Raw genomic sequence first — 17,824 nt, 5'->3', positions numbered from 1 at the left:
AATTTCTGGAAAACCGAACAGTCAAGGATCTTATAATTTTTTATAATATTTCTACAAGTTCCCTTTGTTATTTTTTTTGTTTTTCATCAAAACTAAAAATAATTTGGTTGCTAGAATTAAGTGAATGTGATATCGGAAGATTTCATACTTATACGAGTATATAAATAATGCTAATTATTTCAGTTATTTCAATTTCAGTATGATCAATCTTTCTCTAATTTTATATGCGTGCAGAATCGTGTTTTAACTAACGTGTTGTTAAAATTTGGAAAAATTCCTGAGAAAATAAATTTTTACAGACCAACATTAACGAGTCACGCAGAATGGGTGAAAAACACTTGATCCGATCCGGACGATTCGTCGTCTGCTTCAGAGCTCATTGAAAAAAGTCTCAGAACCTTTTTTATCGTCGACTACGCAGGAACAGTGATGTCCTTCTGTTGGAAAATATCAAGCGAAGCATGCGGTCATCGCGATTTGACGTCATATTAGGACTCGACAAATTAATCGCAATTAATTGCAATTTGACGTCATATTAGGACCCGGTTAATTAATCGCACTGTGATAGGGGTGTAGGTGGGCAACGAGGGTTGGACAGAGCTAATAAAATTCCGTCACGGCCATCTTCGCCTCTCGGTGAGCGCCGTGATTATTATTCATAAACCGGTCTATTCTCACCCTAATCGAAATCGGGACGCGCCATTAAATTCCGGAGGCCGCGCCCTTTAATCGTCGCCTGACAGCGTTACGGGCGCGATTTGTCATCCACGAAATTGAGTCGCATCTGCACCAGGAGGGGAGAGAGGGCAACGAGCGCGTGTGTCGTCCGGGAAGCATCCCGGACGCGCGCGCGCGTTCGCCCGCTTTCACACGTACAAAGTTGTCCGCGCATGTGAAAGCGGTGCGCGCACATCGAGCACCACGTGGAGAACGCGCGGGGTAGCGCGGCTGCCACCTCTAATACCGAGCGAGGCGATCCTCGAGGGCGATATAATGCTCGCCCGTCGGCGTACATACGGGCATGCACCATTAATATATGGTTGCTGGGGCCATTGTTGCGAATTAGGTGCCATTGAACGGCGTATTGTTGATGACAACGGGGGTCCGTCCATACGGAGGATGCAGCGTGCCCCGCGCACCAACCGCACTCTGATGGACCCCGTAAGTGGAGTCGCCTCCCCCCCCTTCCTACATGGATCCCTTTATGTCGGTGTATAGCGCTTACTTCGCCGTAGCGAATAAACTTGGAATTATCGAGAGGCTAGTCAATCGCGAAACTTCCGAGGGGTCCCGGGGTTTTGGGGAAGACACTGAAAGAGATACTGAATTATTTTTCCCGTCTGAATGGAAAGTGAGCCGAGGGACTGTGAAATTGTACAGTGGAAGATCTTTGTTGTTTTTTTTGTGATATAATGTACCAATATCGAGGGTGATTTGCTTCCAGCAAATTCTGATCGAGCTAATCGGCGAATAATAATCATCAATTTCTAATTCTGTGATTCGTCGCTCGATAATCATTGAGAAGCCTATAATTTCTATTTGTGTTGGCAAGATAGAGCAGGTAACATCTGAACGATAGCAATTTTAAATCGTCGATCAGTCTGATCGATGTTTAGTGAAAATCATGCCGAATGTCGTGGAAAATATTCGTCTATTTGCAATGCGAAGTCGATGTTAGTCGACTTTCTTTATCTCACTGGCCGACGAGGAAATCTCAACTTTCAAAGTTGCGGACTGTACCGCCATCTTTGACGTATATGTTCAGTTACAATGGCGGAATTGGGTATCTGAGAAGAACGATTCCTCCGAAGCGAAATACTACTTCAGTGTCAGATGGTAAACATAGTACAATATAACGCCATCATATCGGGATAAGTTAGTTCTCGACTTTAATTACTGCTAATATTTAATACCATTACCTAGTATTCCTAATTAATCTATTAATTTTGGATTTTAGATCGTTTCGTCTGAATTATTCTTCGGATTACATGAAGAAATGAATATCATTAGACGATTATTGCGTAACACTTGATGACCAGAGTACTTACTTATCATATTTCCATTCAAATATGACTTTTCTGAGTTAAAATGTGAGAAAGCGCAGATACAATGGAAAGTGTAGTGGCGCCTTGTTACAATCGATATTTGGCTCCTTAGCCAAACTTTATGTCCACGTTGCTAGAAATCGGACTGATCTAGTATTTACGTTGATAAATGCTGGAAAGTTACTAGAATTCCCAGTAATTTTTAGTAACTTTTATATCCAGCCAATAACTCTGTCCGAGATCCGACATCGCGGGCACAAGGCCTTAAAGTATAACCAGAAATGACCCGTCGAATCGACGTTGATTTGACGTTCATTTCTCGCTATACGGTCACATATATCATATATATCACGCACGGTCACATATATCACTTTCATTTAAATAATACGTTCACTAATCTGTTACTTTATGCTATTAAAATATTGACAAAAGCAATTAAATACGAGCAATTAAGCACTCTGTGATTAAATGCAGTTGTTGATTCATAACTCGGCAAGTAAAACACAATTGATTCATTTTTTAAATTATATGGGAAGTGGAGGAGAAGAAAGACGCAAAATAAAAACAGTTTCATTTTAATTATAGAAGTGTACATAAAATACATAACACATAAAAAATTATCGTTGCTGTGCTATCTATGCTAGACGTATTGATGCCCTGAATGAAGAAAGGCGCTGTTATTTCCGGCATAAACATTCGTAATCGCGTTGTGGTCATCGACGCAGTCCGAATACTCTCGACTGACATTTCAAGACTCATAACTTCAAGCTCTAACATTATCCTGATATCCGATCATTCGGATAGCAGATAAATGCAACGTTACAAATTCTGGTTATTCGGAGATTCAGATATTTTCTAAGAATCATTGAAATATTCAATTCGAATCAATATCTACGTTTGCAGCGGATTCAGCAAAAAAAACGTCCGCGGCAACGTAGATTTCTGAAAAATTGGAATCATTAAATTATTATTTTTAACAGCATTTAACCTGACTTAATCGAAGATTAAGTCGAATTCGATTAACAATAACCTCGATTATCTGCATTATTCGAATGATGAATTTTTGAGTTTTTGGTCGAAACTGATTTTGGATATCCAGATAATTAAATATCTGAATATTTGGGAGTCCTGTTCTCAACTATTTTTATCTACATATCTTTCAGAGTAAACCCTGATATGGTCTTTAGAATGGTTCACGTTATCGCGAATGTGCATATCAGAAGGAACGTGGTTCCAGTCTTGTGAAGATTTTGAAGGGGGAACCGCTTCTTCGACACGATCTCCGAATGCATACTCCGTTTCTTAGATCAGATTACTTTGTTTCTCAGGCGTCCCAGGCTTTCAATTTCAGTTTCCAGTACGTCCCCGCGCTAATAAAAGATGCAATCAAAAGTAACGTATAACGCAGAGCACATTGTACATGCGATATCGAGTTAATCGGGAGCTTTAGTTTTTATTTGTTAGTTCTCAATTTTTTGGTCAAATTTAATTTTATCGAATTCAATGAAAACAAATCATTTCACCAAGTAAGTGTTGTTATGTTGTCATCTTTGCAACAGTAGAAATACATAAGCAGACCAACATTGTTATTATATATTATTATTATTATATAATTATAACACTAACAAAAACGTACCTGTAGGAATTCGGGTGGGTTGCGAGTGAATCCTACACCAGCAGGAGTGCCGGTGAGGATCACGTCGCCTGGTAGCAACGTCATAAATCTGAAAAAATTTTTTAACGATTAGCACACAATTGTATCTCTTTTTCATCAACCTGTCGATAAAAATATACGGACTGCGAAAGATAAGCGACTATGTCGTGGGGTTTGAAAATGAGTTCACTGGTGTTGCCGTCCTGCTTCAGATTGCCGTTCACCCACGTTCTAACGGACAAGTTGTTGATGTCACAGATCGCCTCTTTGGTGACAACCGCCGGACCCAGGGGACAGAACGTATCCATCGCTTTGCCGAGGAGAAACTGTCCGCGATTGCGTTTAGACTTCTGCCAATCCCGCGCCGTTATGTCTTGCGCCACTGTGTACCCAAAGATACAATCCTCTACTTCGTCGTTATTACGGCCTTTGCATGTTTTGCCGATTACGATCGCCAACTCGGCCTCCCAGTCGACTTTCTACAAATTCAAGAATTACAATAGCACGCGTCGTATGCTGTCAAACGTATGATTTGTTGAACACCCGGTATCATGTCGTTATCGCTTTCACGACTGCCGGAAAGAAGCTAAATAACAAAGTAAAGTGACAGTCTATAGAAATTCGACATACAAATTCAAATGTAACAAATTTGTTGTCAAATTCTGAGATTAATTGAGACCATTTGAGCAAAAAATAATACTTACCCTTACCTTCCTAAGTCTCTTTATTTTTGGATAATTTAACATTTAGCGAGTTCTTTTCGACTTGAAAGTTTATAACAAAGTAAAATCAAGAATATGAACGATACAAGTACGCTTTCAGAACAATCGGCAGCAGACGTGACAGCAAAAATATACATCTATATTTTACAAATTTAACAGCAGCTCAGGAACTAAAGTGACTATAATAATCTATTTTGGACGAAAGTGCATTTTTTAGTGATTAGTCGAGAAAAAGTGACAAAAGGTGATTAAAATGACTGAATGGCAGCACTGTGCTACATGTTACATTAATTTAAATAGTGATTGTAGCATTATGTATTTAATACGCTAAAAAAACACGACTCGAAGTAAATAATTTCATTAAGTTTTGTTATATCTTTCTTATTTCTGAAGTGAAGTAATAATTAAATGTATAGTTTTTTTTTTAATTTAAAAAAACAAGTTTTGACCGAGAAATATCTATATTAAATCACAGTACAATGGTCGTGACGTAATTGCGTGGCAAACTAAAAATACACGAAGAATGTGACGATTTTTCAGGGTCCCCCGATAAGCGGCCCGACATTCCGTCGTAATCTCGACTTACGTCGGAGATCTGAGGCAACAGGATAATGTCGCACGGCCCGATGATGTTGCTGGGAAATTTGCTAAAGACCACCGGGCTCTCCGGAGTTGGTAAACCTTGCTCCTGACAATGACCGCTGTAATTGAGACCGATGCAGGCGAGTTTGTCCATACGTGTGACCGGTGCGAGGAAATTCACATCAGCCTCGGGTATGATGCTTCGTCCTTCGGCGACTATTCTGTAAGCATCGCGTTAGACTCAGCATCCTGCGAAGTGAACTCCGTCGATTACGTAATCGGAGTTAATGAACGCATTCGCACGCGCGAAGTCTGGTTAGATATCTTTTTCTGCTTCTTCTAGTTTTTGATTCTATTGCGAAGAAGGTGAGAAAATCTCCGTTGTGAAGCTTGGCGGTGTTGAGGTTGACAGGAAAAGAGACAAATGTGGTTACATAGTAGAGGATAAGAGAGGGAAGAAAATAAGTAGCTATTACACTTATTAAAATGGTTTATATGCTTGTTTTACATAAGCGTGTCGGTTATTGTCAGTACGAATGGTCGTATCTGACAGACGGCATAGTTTTGCAGTTTTGCGTGCATTGAACGAGCTGCCGCTCAGGGACGGGTCACCTGATATTGATAAGCACGTAATGAAGCAAGTTAATTGCTCTCAGCGTTCTAATCTCAAGGCTAGTCTCCCGCCGATAATTTCGTATCGCCAATCGATACGGGGGTAAGCCCGGTTAATTATTGTAAATAAACGAGTACGTGTATCTTTCTTATGACGTGCTTCTTTTCACGGTTGAATTATGTAATAGATACGTTGCGTGTGAGACTCTCGACGTTATGAAATACGATGGGTATTAGAGAGATAGATATTCTTTTCTATTTAATTCGAATCTTTAGATAATTTCGATATGTTTCAAGTATAGCCAGATTTATCTCCTTGCTACTTTTTTTTTATTGAATATCAAAAATATTCAGTTCTTGGTAATCAGGTATATATTGATAAGGACAATGTTTATTGTAATTTCATAAACAGTGATTTCTGATCCTGGCTCAACGACAGTAATATAATTTTTTTTTCCCACGACTCTTTCTTCTTCTCTTCTTCTTACCCGTCCTTGAATTTGTTTCACTACTTCCAAATTTTCTCGTATCCATAATCCGTTAAATCCGTTAAATCCATTAAATCCATAATCCGTTGTGTCAATCAGGAATTATATAATTCGTTATAGCAAAAAGTGTCATACAATAATAAAAACAGAAATTTACACAGCTTTAAAAAACTGAAAACGAGATAGTTTTAACACAGTTTATTACATTATAATATATAGACAATACAAGGCATAGAAAACATATCAAACAACACGGGAAATTTAGGAGACAAACTTATAACAAGGAGATTATTATGTAAATATATTTCTAAACATACAAATAATATGAGAAATTTGGGCGCCAAACTTATACAACTTATACAAACAGATTATTATGTAAATATATCTCTGTGGAGTCACCATACTTGCGTAGCAAATGTATAATTGATTATATTGGACGATGGCGGAATCGTATAAATAAATGTTAACGCGAATCAATTAATATTTTTATCGCATATTTCAGTTTCGTCGGTCGTAAAGCGTGTTATCGACCGAAAAACAAAATTCGAAAAAATAAATTGCGATAACTATTCACTTTTTTAAAGAAAAGAGAAATACATCTTATGTGTGTACGAAATAAGAATTATATATAAATATTGTCCCATTCACCCAGCAGCATGCACTTAGATTTTCAGCTGCACTAAAGCAGCTTGAAAGTTCGCCAATTGGCAGCGAGACAAGGCGCCGGCCTGAGTTAGTATCAACAACTGCGTCTGATCGAGTTAGTTGCAATGATAAGATTGGATTGTCGAATCTCGCGCGACAAGAAAAGGTGCTGTGAGATGTGACAAGCGTGAAGAATTTCGCACATCCAAGACAACATATAAAAGTTGATGGTGATTGAATTGCAAGATTTGATGAGAAACGATGAGAACTGAGGAAGTGACAGGAAACATGCATAATAATAATTTAGAAAACGCTACGTGATAACGTGACACGCAGCAATTTTCTACAGATGATATTAACTTAAGAACACATACACACACACATATACATATATATGTTTATATATGTTCGTCAAATATGTAGATTTGTCAGTCATTAAAGCGGATATCTCCGGAAAAAAGTAGATCGCCACTAATGTCCTTGAATATATTTATAGCTGATCTTTCCATTCGGTGAATGTTTGTTGTATTTTTCCGTTACATGAATATAACATAATCGCGAGCAGAATGCCTGAATATTTGATAACGCGATAAAAGCACTTTCTACCTATCACCTTCATCAGTATACGATTAAAATATCGTCGTAAAGCAACGTCCCACATCTGTTGACTACAATGCAGAAAGAGAATATTCCCGACGTGCGAGACGATGATAATCGTTCTTGCATAAACGTCTCTTCGGCCGGTATAAAACACCGTGCAGAAAAATTAACATAAATTATTTATTCGAGGAATGATTATTCGAGCGATTATACCGAGACCGTATAATCGCTCAAGTAATTTTAGACGTGCAACTTTAAACATTCACAGCTCCGCATTGTGTAAAAAAAAAAAAGATTCAAAATTCATTTAAATGTTTTATAAAAGAAAAATGGGATTTTCTTGACGAATTATAAAACACGAATAGTATGATATTGATAGGATTGTCGATGATTTATAGCCAAGACGAGTGAATCCGTTTGATGTTTATCGAAGGTGTGGTTCAATGCTAACGCTAAAAAAGATTGTGTACGGCATATTACACACACGCGTGTGCAGGTTTGAACGAATACGTGTGAAAGGGAGGAAAAAAAGGGGGAGAACTACTTGTTTTCACACGAATCGAATACCGAAAACACCAACCTCTCTACTGCCTTCCTTAGGTCGATATCGTCTTCCCTGGTGAAACAAATGTTCACAATAAAATCGGATAATCTTTTCTTTTCTACCGTACCACCCTCGTAAAACATCATATTATTCGTACTACACTACATCACAAAAAAAAAACTAACGAAGCATTATTGCAAAATAAAAAAAAGTACGTTTCATTCCAAATATGACGTGTATTTCATCTGTTTTAAATCTGAGATCGTAGGAAATCTCGCGAGAAAAGGACTTTTAACACAATCACGGAATTTAAGTGCAACATAAACTCTTGTCGCTTCCAATAACCCTTTCATTGATACTTCAAATTACGTCGCTAATGAAATCTTGACGCACTGCAAACCCAGTCGTATGAAAGGAGATTTACGCAAGTCGTAACAAAAGTAATCATAAAAAAACAATACCCGCTGACAGTTAATCGCGTAATCGTAACGGCAAATATTTTCGCAGCGATTAAATGCCTCTCTCATATATCATTATCTGCATTTTTCTACGATCAGTTAAAACGTGCGATTAACGCGGATTGAAGTAGCGATAGCAGCGAAACTGAGCTACTAAAGTCTCGCTTTCTTTCTCTTTTTCTTCCTTTTTCTCACCTACCTCTTGGCTTTTTTGACAAAGTCTTCGCCGCCCTCCAGGAATTCCTTCAGCGTATTCGGGATTCGCGAGTCGACCGCTGACACGGCGATGATGTCGCCTCCCTGTTTCAGCTGGACACCGAGATGCTGCGGGCCCCCATTCTTGAATGTGAATTGAACGAACCTGCGGAAAAGTCAACACAGTTATCGATCGGCAGACGCAACAATCAAGTTTCTAACGTCGCGTGCGACCTGACTTTCTAAGTATAGCGTGTTTTCTTTTTTTATTCGTTCTCACTCGCTTCGGAAGCATGATGCTTAATGAAACGCAACGTAACGTGATCCTCAAAATTGTCCAATAATTTCGACTCTACAGTTAAAATAATTGAACGAAAATCTTTTGCAATATTATTCAAAACTTGAAGATTCCAAACAGATGTTGAGATTCTCACTCTCATTTATTTGCTTATTTGATAATGATGGGGACAGATTTCATAACATGTTGAACATCGTTTTCGCACGTCTTAAAAGAAACAGAGAAAGTTTCATGATCTCTTCAACATATTTTTGCATACGCGCTATTTATAAATCCTAGTTCTACAAAATATTTTGATCGTTCTCGGCAATGAAGGACAAAACTGTTACAAAATCAACTCGGTGAAACGGAACACGCGTTCGATAAGAGATAAGAGTTCTAATTTTATAGTGAGCAAAAAAAAATCCGTTGAATTGATAAAATCGACGGTCATCTTCATTTAAAAATATATTGTGCCCGCTGAATAAATTACGAACAACAATAGATTGTATCGATATAGTTTTCAATTAAATTGCAATCGTCGAATCGATTGATAATTAATTTCAGCAGCAACTGTACAATTTGTTGAATATACCGAACGTTGTGGCTGAAAAAAATTTTTTCGCTTAAGTAAAATTTCGGGCCCCTTAATTGTGCCCCTTTTTTTTTTAGTGTACGCTTCGCTTTATGAATTAGCATCGGGGAATTAGTAGCTCTCAACACGATATTCGATAGATCATAACGACACTCGTATTTCGCTATGTTGGGCGTCCTAATAGCAATCATCACACTTATCATTATCTGCTCACAGTGCGAAAATATTAGACAAACTGCTCGTTCATTGAATGGAATATTTACAAACCATTCTAGAATGTTAGGCGAATACAATTGAGAATATCATGACGAAACGTCCGTGGGAGAGACAACTATGATGTTCCGTTATTACAATGAACAGTCACCGATAGAATTGAATAGGTCAAATTGTTTATAACGAACGTCGGGTAGGTTAAATATACTGTGTGTCTGACGCAAGCCATGCCACACTTGTAGTTTAGGTCAATATGAACCAAAAAGGTCTCTACTATTTTGCAAATACGTACATTTTTTTAGTTTAAATGATTAATTAAAAAACCCTCTATATATATATATGGTTATTTTCAATAATTAATAACTCGAAATTTTAGGCGGTTGTTTACAAAATGGTAAAGAACTTTTTCATTCACACTGACCTAAAATATCTAAACATATATATGACGGATAACACGTAGATAGATTAGGTACACAAAATGCAGCAGTCGGATATGCGACGCACGAATCAGGACAAGTGTAAGTCGAATAACGGATTTGCAGAATTTTATCTTGAGAACCAGACGCAACGAGGAGGCAAACTCTATCGCTACCACGTGCGAAAATTAATTCCTTCACATAACAATAATTAACAACGTTAACTTAAGCACTATTACTTTTACGTACTTCGAACATTTCGCTCTTACCGCAGTCATATATATAAAGCTATTGCACGTAAAACGTTAAGCCAGCGGCACACGATGCTTATATTCTTGCTGGATGGAAATACTGCGTTCTTATTGGTGGACTTTCAAAAATGGATGACAATACATCAATTAAAACGCAGTATTTCCATCCAGCGAACGATCCAGCACGAAAACAAATATCGTGTGCCGCTGGCTTTACAGTCGTAATCGTAAGCAAATTGACCGACCATAGTCGACTATTCTTCTAACGATTTAAGAGTAATTTCTTCGTGGTTGGTCAATTTGCTCACGGCCTTGCGGTGTACGACAAAAACTTTTCACGTGCAACGGTCTCTTGCACAAGGAAACATCTGTTCGAGAAGGTAGGCGAAATATTGAATCGCGAAAATGGCGGAACCGGACCACACATGGTGCTAAAATCGGGTCTAAGAGAGAGAGGATTTAAACTTTAAGCTATAAGAAATTGACAGTTACAATCGATTATTCTTCTGTAATTCGACTGTAATTGGTCACCTTCTTACGATTTGAATTAAATTCGCATCGTAAACCCCCAATTAGACACACTCTTGACGGTATAGAAATTGAAATGCCGTGGAATCGGACTATACGTTGCGACGTTTTTATCGCAGAAATGCGACCGGGTTCGCTCCGTCGTAGTTGTTGGAGACGCTTTTCAAGGCGTATCCAACGGCCGCAACGCGGTGCCGGCGCCTCGATTCTCGCTACGGTCCTGAGAGACCGGGCAGACACTGCACTCACCTCATATCGAGCGCACCGCTTACGGAGAAATTCCTGCCGACAATACTGGCGGTGAGGTGTGGAGTGGCGCTCTCGTTTTTGCCGCACGAGTTTCTGAACGCGAGGCAGGCTCTGCCGAGCAAGCGTAATTTTCCGCGATAAGGCATCTTGTTGACGTTACTGGCGCCGATAGGCAGAGATCCGCGACGATACGCGGCAAAAAACCCGAAATACCGTACGTAAGCGCTGCGACGGCCGCGATAACACACACCCCGCGAAGAACGAAACACAACTGCAGACGTTGGCGCCTCTCTCGGGCGCCGCGCGTCGATGATTGGTGGGGGGGCTCACACGTGATCCGTTATTGAAATGCGATTTGCCTTGCGAAATGTCAGGTGATCGGCGATGCAGCTTCAAGCGGATCGGAAAATAAAGCGCGAGGACGACGGAAGCGGACGGAGAAGCGTGTCCACGTAACGTAAGATAACGTCTCTGACGCGTGAATATTGCTGCCGAAAAATATTTCGCGCGTAGACACCCGGCGAATCGTGCACGAAGATTGCTCACGTACACTGGCAAAATCTTATCCCTCAAAACCGCGTAATATATTGTCGAATCACGAGCAAATGCATTCCTGAAACACGTATTGCAATTAGTCCGGAAATGATCAAGTGTCTCGGGAATTCGACGATTGCGATATTGCATTAACGTGAGCTATCATATTACGACTCTCTTGATACCACACACACGCATACAATTTTCGTGATTAAAATATTTCCATATGTTTAAAAATAGCGGAGATACTCCAGGTGGGCAAAGTTATTGTCCCACCCTGTAGATTGGATGAGAAAAATACACGTATCATGTAAATGAATTTATCTTTAATGTCGCAACATAAGATTGCATCTAGTCATTAATCGACATAATAGATTAGGGTAATGGTAATGGTTTCCTTCTAGTGAAAGGAAACTCTTCTCGACTATGATACGGAGTGTACGGATCATCGACGTAATAACGCGGTCTCTTCCAGTATTTGTTCACCATCTTGTCCAATAACTTACATTGCGTAGCATTACAGAACACATGCTGTCGCAATCTCTTCCTTCTAGCGGCTGATTTTTTCCACAGGTGCTTATGACGACCCGATTTTGTTCTGATCCATATACCCCTGTAAAATTTCATTCATTTTCCACCTCATCTCGAGGATTCGTCTATTCGCATTGTTGTCGATTAAGATTAATTATTACATTCGGTAGTCTTGAAAATTACTACAATACTTATACCCTCGGAATCTTACCAGTTCAATCTGTAGAAACGTTTCAGAACTGTCTTTACGGTTTGCCTCTTTCCTCTCGACAGACTAAACCTGACTACCGTTCTCACCTGAATATTGATAGGTTCTACCGGCACAGGTGGAAGATTTTCTGTCGCACGGCTGAAAGATATCGTTATGAGTCATTCATACACAACTCGACTATTCCATCGCGCATTGGAATTATGTCGACGATATTTCGTATTACCTCAGCAACGTTTTTTGTTGTACAGGTCCGATGGCGGCCCATCTTTGAGCGATGCTCGACAATGCTCCGAATGCTCTGTATTGTGTATAACTCGCAATGCAATTATACGCGGGAACAGCAGGATTCACCGTAATTGTACTCACTGTTCTCGCTGCGACACCTGAAACAACGTATCAGAACACTCAGTCGCGGGAACAAACACGACGCTCTCTTTGATCGTCCTTTAACCCCACGCAAATCACTCCGACATATCTATCCGAATGGAACAAATGAAATTAGATTCAAATTCGAAGCGACTCTAGAGGCCGATTGTTGCTAACTTAGTCAGATGCACTAGACAGGTACCTACTGGATAAACTAATCAAGAACAACCGTTGACGTTTACCTGATAGATACCTGTCGGGTAAAGCGGGGCCTACAATGAGAATTTAAGGCGTGAGACTCGAGAAATTGACCAATCGCGGTCGAATTATGGAAGAAAAATCAATGATGATCGGCCAATTCGTGAAATCTTGCGAATCGCGTTGAAAAGCGCGCCGCGGCCCGATTCCGGGCCGTTCCTTCCGTCAGCCGCGGGTGTCATGGCGGGTGATCGGGCTCCGAGCGAACATAACCTCCGAAACGGCACGGATTCTCGCGTCTCTCACGGCCGGAAGAAACGCGGAATCGCGAGGAATGATGATTCGCCGCGAAGTCGCGTCGTGACGGATCCCCGCGATGCACTCGCCGATCTCGGAATCAACCTCGGGAAGCGCGTAAACCCACCTCGCAGCGCGGCGCTCAGCACACGCAGCATTCTTCTTTTCGCGCAGTTCCGCTCGTCTGTGGCCAGCTGTTCGTGCCGTCGTTCCCTTTCCCCCCGCTGGCTGCCTGACCGGCCGCTCGAAAGATGTTCCGAATTGGGTTAAAATTCCCGTGCAACGGTCTAAATCGGGTACGTAGAGCGAGCGAAGGGGTTGCGGGGCGAGTCGCGCGTACAATCGTGCTGTGCTGTGTCGGGAAATACGTAGAACGAGGTATCACCGGGAGAAGCAACGTCGCCCGCGAGCACGCACTGTGTGTGTGCCGCTCCGACGTGATTCCCTTCTTTCGTCGGTCAGTGACGCAGGTCGAGGTCACTGGGTGTCGCGACGACGACGTCGAGCTCGGGAATCCTCCCGAGTGAGAATTTCGCGGGCGACGTCTCTCTCACGGTTCCCTCGTGCATGTGACAAAGATGGTTTCTCGATTTTGAGAGCTTATATAATTCCAGAAGCTCTGATCGTCATCGTTTCAGATTAAAGAACACGGCTGCTCCAGGCTTTACCTGACCGCCAGATACTACGAGACGCGGCCGCGACTCGGACCGAACGGCAGGTGAGCGCCCGGGGAAGCGTTTGTGTTTTGCTCGGTGACAGGGTCTCCGTCGTCTTTCTCGGAAGCGTTAATGTACGAATCATGTGTGGGAGATGTTTAAAAGGACGACGCTTCGTGCTCCGAGAGGCGGTCGGTGTGACTCGTTTAGGTGATTTGTTCGTTCAAAGGCGGTCTTAGCGCGCGTTTCCGTCAGTTTTCCAGCGCGATAAGAGGTTATGTTTGTGATGAGATGTTCTCTTAAAAAAGAATGTTCGTCATTTCATCAGTGACACACTCCGTTATGTATCTATCCTTACTGTACTATTTATGACTTTTTCCACTGCTGAAACCGGAGCCTTGTTGTGATTAGATCTTGATTTTTCTCAAGGTCTATCAACATTTGAGATTATGTAAAATTATACCGTATCGGTGACAGACCTTGTTGTATCTTTCTTTCTTTCCAGGCTGTGCAAGGATGTTAGACTCACGTCCAGATTTACCGGACCTAAGTATTCGACTGCACCGCCAAGAAGGTACACGAATAAAAGTATTCAAATATCTGGCGTCCTATTCAATGGACAAGTATATGTTAATATGTTTTGTTTGTTTGTTTGTTGCGTGTTCTGATTCCTTTGACTCTGTGTTATCCAACAAGTATTGATGTAAGTAAATCAATCGTGACTGATCCTCTGTATATATGTTTCTTGACAGTGAAAAGAGCAGAGGATCAGGAACGTTGATAACTCTAGGAGCAGTGACAATTGGAACTTTAGGAATACTAACGTACGCTAAGAACAATCCGGAATTCCGTGCTACATTGGAAGGATGGGTTCCTGGCACGGACAAAGCCGTTCGAGTCGTCTTTCAAGAGGATTCCAGCTACTTCAACCTCATATTAACGTTCTTCGCAACATTGAAGCAGACGTAAGGAGATCAATCACATATACCGTTAATCATAATCTGTTAATCAATTTCTTTAAAGTATGAATATCTCCCTGCAGGATAATGGATATGTTCTTCAAAGACGGACCGGAACCAGAACCAGGTCAGAAAAGGCTAGATTGCATAAAACTTACCGATTACATACGTGAGTCCCAATCCTTACCTCTTTTCTTACGTACACTCGATCGTTCCTTATCCTTTCAACACTTACATCCTTTTTACGACTTTATACAAATAAAACATAAACATAATAGAGATTAATTACTAAACTGTACGTTTTGCAATATCCTTAATAACTTTTACCATTCACACGTGTATACCGCAGCGCCCAAGCCAGTTTTCAAGCCGTTAGTCGAGAAGAAGGAAGCACCTAATCATGTCGAGATTCATCATATTAGCAAAGAGGACAAGAAAGTTGATGTCGGTACGTTGCGCGCGTTTTATACATCGCTCTGTGTGCTGGGTTTATGCTGTGGAAAATAATTAAATTTCTACTTCGTTTTGTTTGCAAAGTGGTCGAGAAACCAGCACCGTCCCCCAAAAATATACTCAAAGAGGTGATGTCGCAAAGCTTGGCCGACCTAGAAACCTCTTGTGGCGAAACTGCTTCGAAAGCCATCGCAGCCTATCGCAAGGCAACGTGTGCAGTTGAAGAGTACAATCGTGACGTGGTCGAAGTGGTCGAGAGCGCCGGCAGTGCGATAAGCGGAAGCGTTTGGCAGAGGTGATCTTCGTTATGCTTACGTAATCGTCTCTCGTGCTTCACTTCTGTATCGATTATGTAATTGGATTTACGGACGGTTATACATATATATATATAGATTAAAAGAAGCGACGGAGAGGAAGAAAGAAGCGGTGCGTCAAGCGGAGGAGCACGCGAGAGCAGCGTCGGATTCCCTCAAGCGCATGTACAACCTGATCGACGAGCCTGCGCTGGACGCGCCCGCTGACGTAAAATCCGCCGCACGACGGAACGTCAAGAAGATTCTGGAGGACGTGGAGGAGGCCAAGAGGAGGTATAACGAGGAGACGCAGAACAGTAACGTCACGGAGCGCTACTGGAAGCAGATTAAAACGGCGCGGGAAAACTTCAACGAGGAATTGCAAATCCTCTTTCCCAGTATAAATATTCACGAGAAGAGGTTGTCCGTCAACGAGGAGGCGTTCGATTTATTCGTGCTGCATATGTATCACAAGGTCAACAACCTGCAGCAGGAATTGGAGAAACTAAGGGTGCGTCATTTATCTGATCAAAGTCTCGTGATCGCGCAATTTTTGTCGTACATCCGAGACGTGTGTCAAAGCGAATTTCGCGATTTTCCGCGTGAAACCAATCATCGTGTGACATACAATGTGTTCTCACAAAAAATTATTTGCAGACAGTCAACGAAACCAAGATAAAATCAGCCCTGAGAGCATTCGGTGAAAATGCAGACGAAGAAAAATTGGAAGCACTGGTGTCTCTCGCGGTAAACCGGGAGACGCTCATTCTGCAGGAGAATCAGGAGAAGAAGGTAAGACACTTTTTTCACATGTTTAATCTTAGAAATTTAAATCATATACGTGACTCTTTGTCCCTTGCGACTTTAAAATATATGCGAATTTGAAGAGATTGTAAGGCTCAGTATTTTCGTTAAATGAATATTTTCCAAGATATTTTACACTTTATCCAGATACTTTTCAGTATAAAATGTGAAGTATCTTGCAAAATATTCGCTTTTCGATAACCTCACTTTAATACTTTTGTACGTAAAACAATGGGAGAAATCGTTTAATGATACTAATCACTGCACATTAGTACATCAATTTATTTGGAAAATGCAACTATTTTTTTTTATTTTCTATGCTTTTTGCAATTGATTCACTCTTATTCCGTTTACTGCTATAAAAGTTGCGTTTAAAACATTTTTTGCTATGATGCGAACTTTTAGAGAAAACAACTTGTAACATTTTAAGGGGATCTCTGATTAGAAAGATTGTAAAAAAGATATTTTTTATGAATATTTTATAGGGAAATGAAAGAATCGAATAACGTTAAACTTTGCGCGTTCTTTTAATCATATTTTAAGAATACATTTTTATTTTCTAAGTAATAAAAATGCTATTTTTTTATATCCTGGTCAGTATGAACTCGCAAGAAAAACGCATGCAGACGGTGTAAATGATTCTAACTATCCTAGATATCTGAAACGCAAAAACTAAAAATTTCCTTATTCAGGAAAAATATAGCTATTGTCTGAGCTAGAAGTAAACCACTATATTTCCATTCTGGACAAAATGGCGGTCTTTTTATTTAAAAAATTATAATTTTCCCTCAAAATTTTGTTAGCATTTTATTACAAGAACAGAAACTAATAAACGTGTTTATTCTAGTTCAGATGATAGAGAGACATGTCATTTACTTACGCCGGTACATTCGACTGTAACATCGCGTTACTTTGTTTATAATATACGCATACAATACAAGCATCCGGAAACCAAGTAGAAAAAGTCAACCTCAATGTAATCCGACGCGATTCAAAGCGTGCTATTTGTCAAGCGTCGACTGGCCATCATACGTCGACCGGTGTCTGCGCGCTTTTACGCGTTTTTTCTCTCTCTCTCTCTCTCTCTGCACCGAGCAAATGTGGATGGACGTGAGCTTTAACGCCATTATTAATGTTACCCTAGTGTGTTCATACGAGTGGTCCGGCATACATTCACGGGCTGACACCCCACTATGTCATCGCACCGCGTTTGTAGCCGAATTAAAGGGGGATAGCGCGAAGTCCTTTTTATCGCCTCGATCGTCCGTTCGTCCCACCACGATAATTTCGCGTCGAAGGCGAAAAAAGCATCTGAGGTTCTCCGGGAAAATGGTATTTTGCGGCGGAGAGATGACGGAAAAGAGCAGAGACGGTTCTTAAAAGCGCCGTTCTCTCGAACGCGCGAACGGCGCGATGTGTGGGAAAGGGGGGGAGGGGGGGGGGGGAAG

General features: G+C 40.8%; 3 protein-coding genes across 5 annotated transcripts in view; 1 reads left to right on the top strand and 2 right to left on the bottom strand.

Annotated features, from left to right (window-relative positions):
- Positions 1 to 2,604: 2,604 nt before the first annotated feature.
- On the bottom strand, positions 2,605 to 11,356 carry LOC106742779 (fumarylacetoacetate hydrolase domain-containing protein 2A). Of its 2 annotated transcripts, XM_014616040.1 has the most exons (7): positions 11,075 to 11,356; positions 8,550 to 8,711; positions 7,929 to 7,964; positions 5,008 to 5,224; positions 3,844 to 4,178; positions 3,682 to 3,769; positions 2,605 to 3,415 (listed from the first exon to the last, which is right to left on the bottom strand). In XM_014616040.1, exons 1-7 carry the CDS (start codon positions 11,218 to 11,220, stop codon positions 3,353 to 3,355), a joined length of 1,047 nt encoding a protein of 348 aa, XP_014471526.1. In that variant the 5' UTR covers positions 11,221 to 11,356; the 3' UTR covers positions 2,605 to 3,352. The 2 variants fall into 2 exon arrangements, with proteins under 2 accessions (XP_014471526.1, XP_014471527.1); XM_014616041.1 differs by lacking the exon at positions 7,929 to 7,964.
- A 561-nt stretch (positions 11,357 to 11,917) lies between these two features.
- On the bottom strand, positions 11,918 to 13,470 carry LOC106742757 (39S ribosomal protein L35, mitochondrial). Its single transcript, XM_014615998.1, has 4 exons — positions 13,339 to 13,470; positions 12,574 to 12,733; positions 12,351 to 12,488; positions 11,918 to 12,221 (listed from the first exon to the last, which is right to left on the bottom strand). The coding sequence occupies exons 1-4, from the start codon at positions 13,367 to 13,369 to the stop codon at positions 11,984 to 11,986; spliced, it is 567 nt and encodes a 188-aa protein (XP_014471484.1). The 5' UTR covers positions 13,370 to 13,470; the 3' UTR covers positions 11,918 to 11,983.
- The window catches only part of LOC106742756 (MICOS complex subunit Mic60), a 52,326-nt gene continuing 47,917 nt past the window's right edge, over positions 13,416 to 17,824 (top strand). For both annotated transcript variants that reach the window (XM_014615997.1, XM_014615995.1), the window contains exons 1-9: positions 13,416 to 13,507; positions 13,850 to 13,929; positions 14,373 to 14,441; positions 14,620 to 14,832; positions 14,910 to 14,953; positions 15,176 to 15,274; positions 15,364 to 15,574; positions 15,672 to 16,083; positions 16,230 to 16,364. In XM_014615997.1, the coding sequence (XP_014471483.1) occupies positions 13,463 to 13,507; positions 13,850 to 13,929; positions 14,373 to 14,441; positions 14,620 to 14,832; positions 14,910 to 14,953; positions 15,176 to 15,274; positions 15,364 to 15,574; positions 15,672 to 16,083; positions 16,230 to 16,364 (1,308 nt within the window). In that variant the 5' untranslated portion in view covers positions 13,416 to 13,462. The remainder of the gene's footprint in view (positions 13,508 to 13,849; positions 13,930 to 14,372; positions 14,442 to 14,619; positions 14,833 to 14,909; positions 14,954 to 15,175; positions 15,275 to 15,363; positions 15,575 to 15,671; positions 16,084 to 16,229; positions 16,365 to 17,824) is intronic.

This window comes from Dinoponera quadriceps, unplaced genomic scaffold, assembly GCF_001313825.1.
Source record: "Dinoponera quadriceps isolate SergipeBrazil2010 unplaced genomic scaffold, ASM131382v1 scaffold589, whole genome shotgun sequence".
NCBI lineage: Eukaryota > Metazoa > Arthropoda > Insecta > Hymenoptera > Formicidae > Dinoponera > Dinoponera quadriceps.
This window is presented reverse-complemented; position numbering and strand designations above follow the sequence as displayed.

What these genes read in the sequence shown, in the direction of transcription:
- LOC106742757 (XM_014615998.1), bottom strand. Translation starts at nt 13,369, where the DNA reads ATGCTGCGTGTGCTGAGCGCCGCGCTGCGAG. An exon ending in CAACAAAAAACGTTGCTGAG is followed by an intron (nt 12,489 to 12,573) that starts GTAATACGAAAT and finishes GATATCTTTCAG; the next exon opens with CCGTGCGACAGAAAATCTTC. An exon ending in CGTTTCTACAGATTGAACTG is followed by an intron (nt 12,222 to 12,350) that starts GTAAGATTCCGA and finishes GAAATTTTACAG; the next exon opens with GGGTATATGGATCAGAACAA.
- LOC106742779 (XM_014616040.1), bottom strand. Translation starts at nt 11,220, where the DNA reads ATGCCTTATCGCGGAAAATTACGCTTGCTCGGCAGAGCCTGCCTCGCG. An exon ending in TTTGTCAAAAAAGCCAAGAG is followed by an intron (nt 7,965 to 8,549) that starts GTAGGTGAGAAA and finishes TTGTTTCACCAG; the next exon opens with GGAAGACGATATCGACCTAA. An exon ending in ATAGTCGCTTATCTTTCGCA is followed by an intron (nt 3,770 to 3,843) that starts GTCCGTATATTT and finishes AAATTTTTTCAG; the next exon opens with ATTTATGACGTTGCTACCAG.